The 12,514-nt window shown below is 41.4% G+C and overlaps 1 protein-coding gene across 41 annotated transcripts in view; it reads right to left on the minus strand.

The window, feature by feature from the left end:
• CLASP2 (cytoplasmic linker associated protein 2) overlaps positions 1-12,514 on the minus strand; it is a 179,385-nt gene that overhangs the window by 80,716 nt on the left and 86,155 nt on the right. For all 41 annotated transcript variants that reach the window (XM_023260798.2, XM_045037927.1, XM_045037930.1 and 38 more), the window contains 6 exons: positions 11,441-11,511; positions 7,201-7,260; positions 5,939-6,016; positions 5,038-5,205; positions 2,798-2,853; positions 1,444-1,617 (listed from right to left, as the gene is read on the minus strand). In XM_023260798.2, coding sequence (XP_023116566.2) covers positions 1,444-1,617; positions 2,798-2,853; positions 5,038-5,205; positions 5,939-6,016; positions 7,201-7,260; positions 11,441-11,511 — 607 coding nt within the window. The remainder of the gene's footprint in view (positions 1-1,443; positions 1,618-2,797; positions 2,854-5,037; positions 5,206-5,938; positions 6,017-7,200; positions 7,261-11,440; positions 11,512-12,514) is intronic.

Here is a 12,514-nt window from a genome sequence, read left to right on the forward strand (position 1 = left end):
GTATACTTTTATAGAAAATGATGAAATCATCACATTGTTAGGTACCATTCATTGGATCTTTGTTGAAAATACTACTCGTTAATGGCTGCCTAGTATTTTAAGTACATATTATAATTTGATCATACGCCCTTTGTTTTCATATCAAGGTTGACTCTAATAATATCTATTATTAAAAACATGATGAATATTCTTTTTTATTTCTTGGTATAATTATCCCCTTTAAGTTTTCAGCCACTCAATTTTATATTTTTACACTTAAGACTGAGTAAATCAGTCTTAAATCAGAGGGACTTTTCCCTCCTGGCTTTTGGCTTTTACGTTTAGAAATTCCTTCCCCAATCTGAGAAGAGATGAATACTCAAGTACTTTGGTTTCATCAAGTTGCTTTCCAACTTTTTAGTCATCTGGATTAAAAAAAAAATTTTTTTTTAATGTTTATTCATTTTAGAGATAGACAGCACAAGTGGGGGAGGGGCAGAGACAGCTAGAGACAGAATCGGAAGCAGGCTGCAGGCTCTGAGCGGTCAGCACAGAGCTCAACGCGGGGCTCGAACCCACGAACCATGAGATCATGACCTGCGCCAAAGTCGGACACTTAACCGACTGAGCCACCCAGGTGCCCCTGGAATAAATTTTTATATTTTTATAAACCCTATTTACCGAGTAATGTATCCTTTCCTCACTGACTGTTGCTGTGCCACACTTTATCACGTACTACAATTCATCCTACTATCTCCGCACTTCCTACTGCGTTCCAATGATCTGCCTGCCTAGGGTTCTACCATACTACCTAAGAGGAAAAAAAAAAATGAAGCACAAAAATAGAGATAAGCAATATGAATCACCAGACTCAAACTTTTAAAGTTGATAACACACAGAGGAATCTGGCTGGCTCCGTTGGAAGAGCACACAGCTTTCAGTCTTGGGGTCATGAGTTTGAGCCCCACGCTGCGTGTAAAGATTATTAAATAAACTAAAAAACATGAAGTCGATAAACATAAAAAACAAACTCCAAATAGCTCTGGGAATACATGGTTCAGCTCTGATTATAATTAAGCTTTGCACTTTCCCCAGATCCCCGAAAGGCTTTCTCGTGGTAAGGGAACAGAAGCTGGCTACAAGGCCAAAGCCCTTCCCAACTTCCTCAAGTAGGCAGTGGTTGGGCGTGGCAGGAGCACAGGAGGGTGCAAATTCTTTAGGCAAATTATGGAGTCAAGAACTGTTCCTCTGATGCGGATGTTCGGGAGGATGACAAGGGAAAAGTCGAAACAAGGCAGCTTGAGTACCTTCCAACTATGTCCTAAGTACGGAATTCTATTAAAAGATGCGGACTATCCTTAACTGGAGAGAATGGACAAGAGGCGATTAAGATATCGCGGTCGCCTGACTTCGCTGAGACCAGGGAGAAAACAACCGACGCTACCCCACGGAGAGCGGCCTTACCTAGTGACGCGTAGGAACCCGGATTCAGGGCCCCTGCACCCAACCGCCCGCTTCGCGCAGACTGCCCGGCAGCATGGTGAGCCTTGGCACCAGCAGCAGCATTCACGTCGATGTCGCTTCGTGAACGCTGCAGGCTTCCAGGAAGGCAACTGGCTTTGCTGCTGCCTGCTGACACTACGGGAAACAGAGCAGAGGCGGTGTATACGATTTAAATCGCCACAAACAGTACGGAAGTTACATCGACTTGAAACCATGACGAGCTAGTCCATGACGACCAATGGTCAAAGAGGGAGTGGTGCACAAACGGACACCGAAAAGCACTTCGCAGTATTTTCAGGTCAGGGTCCTTCCGTTTCAATCCTGTTACCACTGAATCTTCTTGGACAGTCTCCCCAGTGTTTTTCTGCCTCACTTTCCTCTGGCATAAAATGGGAAAAACCTCTACATTGGTGAAATTCACACAACTGCTCTGTAGATGACGAGACGGTGTCTATGACTGATTCATGAAAATAAAGCACAGGAAGCACTGTACAAGATACACAGAGGACAGCAGTGTTTTTCTTACTATCAGAGACATGCAAGGAGAACTACCACTCTAGCATATGGTTATTCAGAAAATAATGCAAATTCTACCCTCTTAGGCAAAGCAAATTGAGCCATTCAATTTCTGGTCTGTAGTTTTTCAGTTTTAAAAATGAAGAGTTTTATAAACTGTGACTTATGATCCATGAATAGGCCATGAAATCAACAGAGTGGGTCATGACCAACATTTTAAGGAAGTGAAACAAAAAAGAGTGCATCACAAGTAAAGGTAAGCGGTGCTTCAGGGAACTTGGATTACACTCTATTCTGTACAGTATATGTATATCATATGCATATAATTACATACACCACATTGTACATACTGTGTGTAGTATACGTATATGGTATACAAATGTAGGTACAACGTACATATGTGGTATTAGCTTACTGCATAAGATGATGTTCTCACTACACAGTTAAAAGCAGTTAACTTTTAAACTGTTCTGATGTGGCCCGTGGTGAGAAAATACTTTTATTATTTTTTTAAACGTTTATGTATTTTGAGAGACAGCATTCGCGCGCACGAGGTGGGGAGGGGCAGGGAGAGAATCCCAAGCAGGCTCCTCGCCATTGGCACAGAGCCCGATCCGGAGCTCAATCCCCGGACCTTGAGATCATGACCCGAGTCGAAGTCGAGAGTTGGCCGCTCAACCGACTGAGCCCACCAGGCGCCCCGAAAACAATTTTAAATAGTAACATGACTTCTAACGTAGCTTTACTTTGTTATTCAGTACAACATGCTTGGACTCTTGCTTAGAAAAAGACAGTTTACCTCTTCCAGCCACAGTCGATGGGTTTGCTGTAGACCATTTGGAAGAAAAAGGGCGACTGCAAGGTAAAAATAAATGCTTTTAGTAAGAAGATGTAATTTATCACTCTTCTCAGAACAATGAAATACTGAGTTTTCTGAAGAGTTGTCTTAATTTCATTTTAATTTTCCTTTTACAAATCACTTCAAAACAGCGTGGTCCCTCAGCTGTGGAGCAGAAATGAAACAACTAGCAGCAAAGAGACCGTAAGCTCTACAAAGACAAGCAACCGGCCTGCTGGTGTTCACTCGGGTCCTCGGCACCCATCACAGCGCTCACCACGCAAGACTCAATAAAGCACACTCCAACCCCTGTACCCCAAGATGTCTTCCTTAGAAGGAGACAGGGGTAGTGTCATCACCAGCACACAGGGAGTTCAGCGTGACCAAAGCCTCTTCACCTAAGCCGTAACGGGCGTGGCCAACGGCACTTCAGGCAGCTACCGAGTAGGTATCACGCCGCCTACGGCAGTGCTGAGCGTAACTGCCTGGGACAAGAGGAACGAGGCTGAGGGCTCCTGCTGAGGATAACACCAACGATTAGAAAGCAAAACAGCTCAGATCATTTCAAAGGACCCATCTGCCCTAGTTATCTTTACAAAAATGTTTTTTAAATGTTTATTTCTGAGAGAGAGAGAGAGAGAGAGAGAGAGAGGCAGAGAGGCAGAGAGAGAGAGGGGGAGACACAGAATCCGAAGTGGGCTCCGGGCTCCGAGCTGTCAGCACAGAGCCCGACGCGGGGCTCGAACTCACGGACTGCAAGATACTGACCTGAGCGGAAGTCGGTGCTCAACCGACTAAGCCACCAGGTGCCCCTGCCTTAGTATCTTGATTATCTTTCATTATAATGCTATTCTGCAGCCCATAGGTAAATAATATGTCTAGGTATGTCTAGGGGATCAGGGAAGTTTATCTACAAGTTTTAAAGGTGCGGGAAGAGGAGCAAAGACCCCAGACAGGTTCATGGTAGGAAAGGTTAATTATTCCTACGATAATTACACTGAAATGGATCATATCTGCTTTTTCACTGGACGTTAAGTACAGCACTCACAAAACACTGGGAGCGCCTTCCTGGATCCTGTGCCCTGGGTGCCTCACTTGCCTCTCCCTCGTCCCACTCCTGCATCAGGGCCCCGCCAAGCAACCAGCAATCTTTGTGTGGCCAAGGTCCCACAGGATTGCACAGAGGTGAGCTCACATTCTGTGAGCTGTTCTTCCCTGGGGAGACCTGCAGATACTTGTGGCCACCCTAGGGAGTAGACATGGCATCAGAAATTCTAGCAATCTCACAGGGCTAGAGAGAGAGAAAGTTAGGGTTAAGGCTGCCAAGGCAGGAAGGGTTTGAGGAAGCCGATATAATGAGAATGCAATTACACAGAGGTGAGTCAGATACTAGTGAATCTGCCACTGATCCAATTTGCCACTGAGGAATTGGCTCAAGTCTTCAGTTGTGCAAAGGCAAGGAAGGAAAGCAGTGTGTTTACTAGTCACACGGTGCAGTGTAAGGGTTCTGAAGATGACTTCAGAATCCCCATTACAATTTCTCCATTATAATGCCCTAGAAATGGGCGGTCTACTGTACCAACTATTTTGGGGGTACTAAAAAAATATACATATATAAATTAGTGCTTCCCAAACTTTTTCAAAGGCATGAAAGCACAGACACAAAATCTGAATCACTACACTCTTTGCCTGAAAAGAAGTTACACTAGCATGTAATCCAACCCTTGCAACAACAGACCAAGAGACGAGTAAGTACAGCTGACCTCGAACAACACAGATCTGAACTGAGTGGGTCCAGCTACATGAGGATTTTTTTAATACAGTACAGTACTGTTTTTTCCTTATGATTTTCCCAATATCTTTTCCTCTACCTTACTTTATTGTAAGAATACAGTATATAACATACATACAGCATACAAAACGTGCCCATCGACTGTTTATGTTCTCGGTAAGGCTTCCGGTCAATAGCAGGCTATTTGCAGTGAAGTTTTGGGCGGGTCAAGTTGTATACGGATGTTCGACTTCACGGGGTGTTGATGCCCCTAACCCCCATACTGTTCAAAGGTCAACCACACTTTCCAGTAATCATTCTTTTAAGGCTTGAAGGGGAAGCAAGCAGACACCCAACCATCTAACTTACGGAACTACAGGGAGTTGGAGAGAGAGTAAGAAATCGGTAATTATCATTTATATGACCTTACTTGAGACTTTCCTGTGAGCTAGATGAGGACCTGTCTGATTGTGGAAGAGATGCTACACTGCCAGAACTCTTTAAGTAAGTCTGAAGACTCTTCTGATAAGATGGCTCAAGTGAATTATACAACGTTTCGGCTTCACCAGGAAAGTGGTTTCTAAGACCCATGTATGTCCTGTAAAACAAAAGAACAAGTAACAACAAAAGAATATAAAGTGATAGCTTTACATAAAATGTGCACATTCACGATGAACGAAGATGAGACCATATTAATATATCCACCACCTATCAAGTGAATACTTTCTAAATCTAACAAGTTTTGGTGGAAAGATGGCAGGCTTTTGAGAAAAGATCTCAGTCCAAAATCTGGTCGTGATCCTTACTGTTTGCATGGCCGTGAAAAAACCCTGAATCTCCAAACTTCTGTTGCCAGTCTACAGAGATAGCATGTTTGCAGGTCATTTCCAAGACTAGACAGTAATGTAGACACAACTGCTCCACAGTATCAGGTACTTAGCACATTCTCAATAAGTGACAGTTATTTTTATTCATAATGAAAGTGAAGGTGTTATGATGGAATAGGAATACTAACGATGATACATATGACAATGTGAAGTCCACTGTTAGACATCCAGTACAGATATAAAAAAAAAATCTCTACTCCCAACATGGGGCTCAAACTCACAACCCTAAGATGAAGAGTCGTAGACTCTACCAACAGAGTCTGCCAGGCGACCCATACATCTAATACAGATTTAATGGAGAAAAATCTATCTCAATTTTACTAAAGGGCTGATGTAGTAGAATACTTGAGACACTGCTGTTACTTTCATTCTTCCAGTATAATTCTTTTCAAAGAAAAGATCCAAGTATGTTTAAGATGTGACAAAAATACATTATAGACTTACTTTCTTGCCTCCACTCTGGCTTCAGCATCAGCATCATGAATCCCCTTCTTAATAGTTTCAACCAAGACAGCTGCATGTCTATTAAAACAAAACATATTACTTTTTTTAAGATTTTGTTATTTTTAAGCAATCCCTACACTCAACAAAGGGCTCGAACTCACAACCCTGAGATCAAGAGTCGCATGTTCCACCGATTCAGCCAACCAGGTGCCCCAAACACCTTTAGATTCATGAGTAAAACTATATTTCACCACAAATCATACTGCCTATATGTTACAAATTAATCACAAAGGGGCAGGGGAGGTAAAAAGATTAATTAGTGTGTAATAATCTAAGATTGTAAGAGTTTCTGATAATCTCAAAGTAACCCCACATATTTCATTCATGGATGGTTTCCTCCTGACAAGTCAAATATTAAAAACTTGAACACGATTATTTTTATAGAGTCCAAATAATGTATAAATGTATAGTGCTTAAATTTTAAATTCTTAACGAATAAAAAAAGCCCTTTGGTGTGGTTCTCACTAACCCACCAATGTAGAAAATAATCTGCTAATAGTATGATCAGTTATGATCTGGACCAAGCTAAATAGTAGTTGCCACAAAGAACTTAAAGGAAAGTTAGAATTATATCATGCCTACACGAAACAAACTTATTTAAAAAAAAAAAAAAAAAGGCTGTGAATAGGTTCTTACAATTTCCATGTAAATGCAGGTATACGCCAAACTTCAAACTTGAAATTATACTGTGCAAACAGCCAACTAGCTAGCTGGCTGCCTACATTTTTCTCTTGTTCATCTCAGAGCTGCATGAGATACTGCCCAGTATATACCTTATCAATGATACTGGACAGCTGGTATGGAGAAACTTTCCAATGAATCTCTCTCTCCTTAAAATCTTTCTCCTCTGAAAAGAAGTGCCTTCCTTCTATCTTAAATCATTCATTACTTGATTAATTATACCTCAGGAAACCTAGGTCACTTGTCTGGAGATACATTTTAAAATTTCTGTCCAATTTAACCTGCAGTATCTTATTTAATCCATCCTACTTAAGAGATCCTCATTCACCCCATAAGTAAAGAAGAAAATCATAGCTGCACCAAGTAAGAGGAATCAGACCACATTACAGCTTTAAAGGAAAACCAGTATAAATAGCTTTTAAGCAAAAGGAGAAATAATGCAAAACCAATACCATCAACTTCTAAAGAACTGGTGATACTGGGAAGGAGAGGGAAGCAGGAAAGGAAGAGTTAATACATACCTTTCCAATGAATGAGTCTGCCACTCTTGTAACAATAAATCTAAAAATTCAAATGAGCGCCTGAAAAATAAGTTAATTATAACTAAATGTTATAACACTATGTTAAGTTACGTTTATTTAAAACTAATCGTTAATTAACACTTTCTTCTACTGTACTTTGTTCTCTGAATTAAAGTACAAGGGGGGCACCTGGGTGGCTCAGTCAGTTGAGCATCCGACTTCAGCTCCGGTCATGATCTCACAGTTTGTGAGTCTGAGCCCCGCGTCGGGCTCTGTGCTGACAGCTCAGAGCCTGGAGCCTGCTTCAGATTCTGTGTCTCCCTCTCTCTCTGACCCTCCCCCACTCACGCTCTGTCTCTCTCAAGAATAAATAAACATTAAAAAAAAATTTTTTTTTTAAATTTAAAGTACGAGATATTTTTAGGTTATCTTTTTTTTTTTTAGGTTTCTTTCTTTATTTTGAGAGAGAGAGAAGCGCAAGCAGGGAAAGGGCAGAGAAGGAAACGGAGAATCTCAAGCAGGCTCTATGCTGTCAGAGCAGAGCCCTACACAGGGTTAAATCCCACGATCCATGAAAGCATGACCTGAGCTGAAATCAACAGTCACACACTTCATCAACCGAGCCACCCGGGTACCCCATGTTTTTAGTTACTGTAACTTCTCAAATACTTAACTACTTTAAGGCTCCAACTACTCCTATGCTACACAGTTCAAAAAAACCTGCAGGGTTCCCCATGATTTTAACTTAAAATGTGTGTCAATTATAAAACTTAATACTATTTCATTTTAAAAAATACTTACCGAGCACCTACTATGCACTAGAAATTGAAGACATACAAAGGTGACCAAGAAAGAGGGAACGGATCTTCCATTTCCACATCTGTTTTCTTAAACATGCACACACGTAATTTTTACTCAAGTGTCTGTACATTTCCTCCTATACCCTCTCGTTCTCAACTCCTTCAACTGTCTCACTCTTGAGCTTCTCTTTCTTGGCATCTGATGACACAGTTCTCCCCTGTTTTTCTTCTTTTATTAACACTTTTCCTCCACCTTCCCTTAAATAAGTGTTTACCTGGTTGGCGCTCTTTGTAACCCACCTGTTTCGTAGCCTTTACTTGGGAAACATCACCTGAATCGTCTACACCCTTAGCTCTGACTATCAGCTCTGCTGCTCACATCTAGTCCTTTACCTCCAGCACTGGTTCTTTCATTGGGCCGTGAAGTCAAAGTTTCAACCAGCTCGCGGACATCTCTACACTGGCAGAGACTGTCAGCTCAAACAGTACGTATGAAAGAACAAATTAATTCTTACCCTCTCAAATCCATTCTTTTAGCCCATACTGTATAGTTCAGAAAATGTTAAGTTAACTTGCCCAAAGTGATAGGACCTAAACCCTGGCATTCTGACTGCAGAACTCCCAGTGTGAAGCATCTGATCTATATCCAATGATCAAGTTCTCATTTCTATACCCTTAAATCCCTTGGATTTATTTACTGAATAAAATCTGTAATCAGTGATCACCAATACAGCTTACTTCAGACCCTGCCCCTCTTACATGAGCTACAAGAACAATAATTCCTACTTAATTAAACCAATATTTCTCATTGCCCCTTTTTTTTAAGTATATTTATTTATTTTGAGAAAGAGGGAGAGTACAAAGGGGGTGGGCCAAAGAGAGAGGGAGAGAGAGCGAGAAATCCCAAGCAGGCTCTGCACTGACAGCATGGAGCCCGACATGGGGCTTGAACTCACGAACCGTGAGATCATGACCTGAGCCAAAACCAAGAGTTGTATGCTTAACGGACTGAGCCCCCCAGGCGCCCCTCTCACTGTCCTTTTTTAATCACTGGTCATAGCTGAAATAAAAAGATGGATGACATTACCTCCTCACCAAAAACTGTCCGAGTATGAAGCAATGTCGAAATTTCTCTCCGTAGACGTTCACAGCCCTCTACACTGACTTTAACCTACTCCTGGCCTCCCTCCCCCACTCACATCAGCCTCTTTTCCTACTGTAACCTTCCGTTTATCACATGTTCTGGCCTCAATGGCCTGTCTGATGGCTCTGCACCACTCAGAAGCTTTACATCTCTGTCTAGGTAACACCCACTCAATTCCCCTACAGTTACTGAATTGCTTCCCATTTCCAAGGCATTTGTTTTTTAAATTAAAAACCTTTATTAATGTTTATTTTTGAGAGAGAGAGAGAAACACACAGTGCAAGCAGGAGTTGGGGAACCGAGAGGGAGGGAGGGAGACACAGAACCTGAAGTAGGCTCCAGGCTCTGAGGTGTCAGCACAGAGCCCGACGCGGGGCTCGAACTCACAGACCGCGAGATCGCGACCTGAGCCAAAGTCTGACGGTTCACCTAAACGACTGAGCCACCCAGACACCCCTCAAGGCAATTTTATGACGCGTCTCCTGACTCCCTCTTCTCTGTTACATTCGTTTTTCTCTAGCTACCACTTTCCTCGGTGTTAAGACGGAGACTGGCAAACCTCTTCGGGAAAGGGCCAGGCACGGAGATTTTAGGCCTTGTGAACCACAAACAGTCTCTAACTCGTACTTTTCTTCTTTCTCCCTTTATAACCACCCTTCAAAAATGAAAGAAATAGTCTTTGCTTGCAGACTGCATCAGACTAGACTGTTGGCCAGATTTGACCAGCGACCTGTCATTTGCTGACGCTGGACATAAGAGACAGGTGACAGAACACTTGTCACCAAAACTCTGAACCACTTAAAGGCAGTAATACCTCTTTCGGCTTCTTCCTAGCAAAGTACTTAAATACATATATTTATCAAGTAAAAAAAAGAGATTCTTTACAATTTTCCTTGTTTTGTTACTCAAGCAATAATGACCGAAGGAGTAAGAACAGATTTTATAAGCATATAGGAACAGAGGTAATATCAAACATGATCAGATAGGACTATAGTTTAAATTGTTTTGAACTAAACATCCTTCACTGCAAATATAAAAATGTAGTTTGATTTTCTTATATCTGCTGTCTTGCAAAAATTGTTTGAGATGGTTTTTGAATAAAATAAATCAAACCAACAAAATCTTAAAGCAGTTAAGAAATTGAGATCGGGAAAAGAATATGAATTCAAAACAGATGGGTACATGCATCATACTAGCATATAAAATATGGTACTTAAAAATGTCTTTAAAGTCATTTCTAAAGCTTATTTTTAACTGTAGTTGACATACAATATTATATTAGTTTCAGGCATACAAGCTAGTGATGTGACATCACAAAATGCTCACGATAGTTATGACCTGTCACCATACAAAGGTAAACAATATCATGATTATGTTCTCTACGTTGTACTTGACATCCCTGTGACTTATTTAAAGTTCAAGTTGGTACCTCTTAATCCCTTTCAATCTATTTTGCCCATCTCCCTCCCCTCTGGCAACCATTAATTAGTTTTCTGTATTTATGAGTGTTTGTTCATTTGTTTTGTTCTTAGGTGCCACATGTAAGCGAAATCACATAGTATGATTCTTCAATTTTTTCTGTAGTATCTATATATTTATGTATTTATTTCTGCATTTAAGTTAAGTAAGTAAGTAAGTAAGTAATCTCTATACTCAACATGGGGCTCAAACTCACGCCCGAGATCAAGAGACACGTGCCCTTCTGACTAAGCCAGCCAGGCGCCCCTGACTCTTCACAATTTTCTTAAACATCAAACGTACAAATCTTGTTTTTGTTGTCTTTAGTATTGATGGTGATCCCGATGGTATTAAAACCAGCAGAAATCACAAGACAGAGAAAGACTGACAGGCTGACCTGGTGTGGCTGTTTATTCTGTCCCAAACACTATAATGAATTCTACTCATGTGGATCTGCCTCATTTAATCCTCACAATGGCATGGGGTCGATATCATCAGTGGTACTAACATACACACACACTGACGTGCAGAGCAGTGTAATTGCCCAAGTAGAACAGTCAAGTGGCAGTTGTGGGACTCTAGCAAAGGCCTGATGCCAGACTCCATTCTCTCTGAAAATGAGGCAACGAGTGGCCCAAAGAAACCAAAGCTTAAAAGGAGAAATCTGGAAAACACGGGTGGTTGTAATGGTCATTTCTTTTTCCTTGTAGGACACGAGATGAAAAAGTTTACTAAGGTTTCTAGAAGGCAAGAAATTTGTGACAACTAAATTTTGCACCAGAATTAAGAATTTAACATAATATAAAACTATACTAAATTAGTTTTTCTCAAAACTTACCTCCTTACAGGAACTGATTTTGATGTGCAATTGCTTGTGATTAAAGGTATAAGTCTGGGTACATGAGTATGCTGAAAAAGATGTTTTAGAAAAGGTTGAGAAATATAGTCCGCTTCACATAATCTCTTCTATTTGCCTTACACCCAAGTATTTAGATATATTAGAACAGAACAAAAAGACCATAAAATGAGATCTGGAAAGAAATCAAACCTGTCAAACAGTTTCCCCCACTTAAATAATAGTAACGATGATATAGTTTCAGAAGGCCAGGTGTGGCTATAATACTACCTGAGAGAAGTTAATTGTGTAACTGCAAAGAACTGTCGGGGCAGTGTGTTTGGGGGCGGGAGCCCTAGCAGGACTGGGCTTGCATCTGTCAAACTCTCTGAAGTGCCACAGCTACGGCCGGTGGAAGAGAATAATTAGTACGCCATCAAAGCGAGTAACCAGAGTGAGCCTGCAACCTTACCTGCTGGGAATGCACTCGGAAATGGTGATTTTTTTTTTTAAGGGTTTTTTTTTTTTTTTTTTTTAACGTTTATTTATTTTTGAGACAGAGAGAGACAGAGCATGAACGGGGGAGGGGCAGAGAGAAAGGGGGACACAGAATCGGAAGCAGGCTCCAGGCTCCGAGCCATCAGCCCAGAGCCTGATGCGGGGCTTGAACTCACGGACCGCGAGATCGTGACCCGGGCTGAAGTCGGACGCTTAACCGACTGAGCCACCCAGGCGCCCCAGGAAATGGTGATTTTAATGGAAGTTTCACTGTGGCTAAACCACAGCTGTCTAGAATTCAGGTAAAGTTCAACAGATATAATCTTTTGATTTCTATTAGTAATTTTACATTCCTCTAGTGAAGTAAACACTAAAAAGTACACAATAGACAGAAGGATAAAATAGTAACCTAAGCATACATAGTTGATGGTTCACATACCCTATTTTTTCTTCTGAGCTAATGGTACAGGCCAGATTACCTAGGAAACCAGCTCTATGATGAAGTCTAGCATGTAGGATACTCCCAAGTGCCCTTGGGATCTACACCTGTGGAAGGAGGGCAGAGGAGGCCGGGGTGGG

Source organism: Felis catus, chromosome C2 (assembly GCF_018350175.1).
Source record: "Felis catus isolate Fca126 chromosome C2, F.catus_Fca126_mat1.0, whole genome shotgun sequence".
NCBI lineage: Eukaryota > Metazoa > Chordata > Mammalia > Carnivora > Felidae > Felis > Felis catus.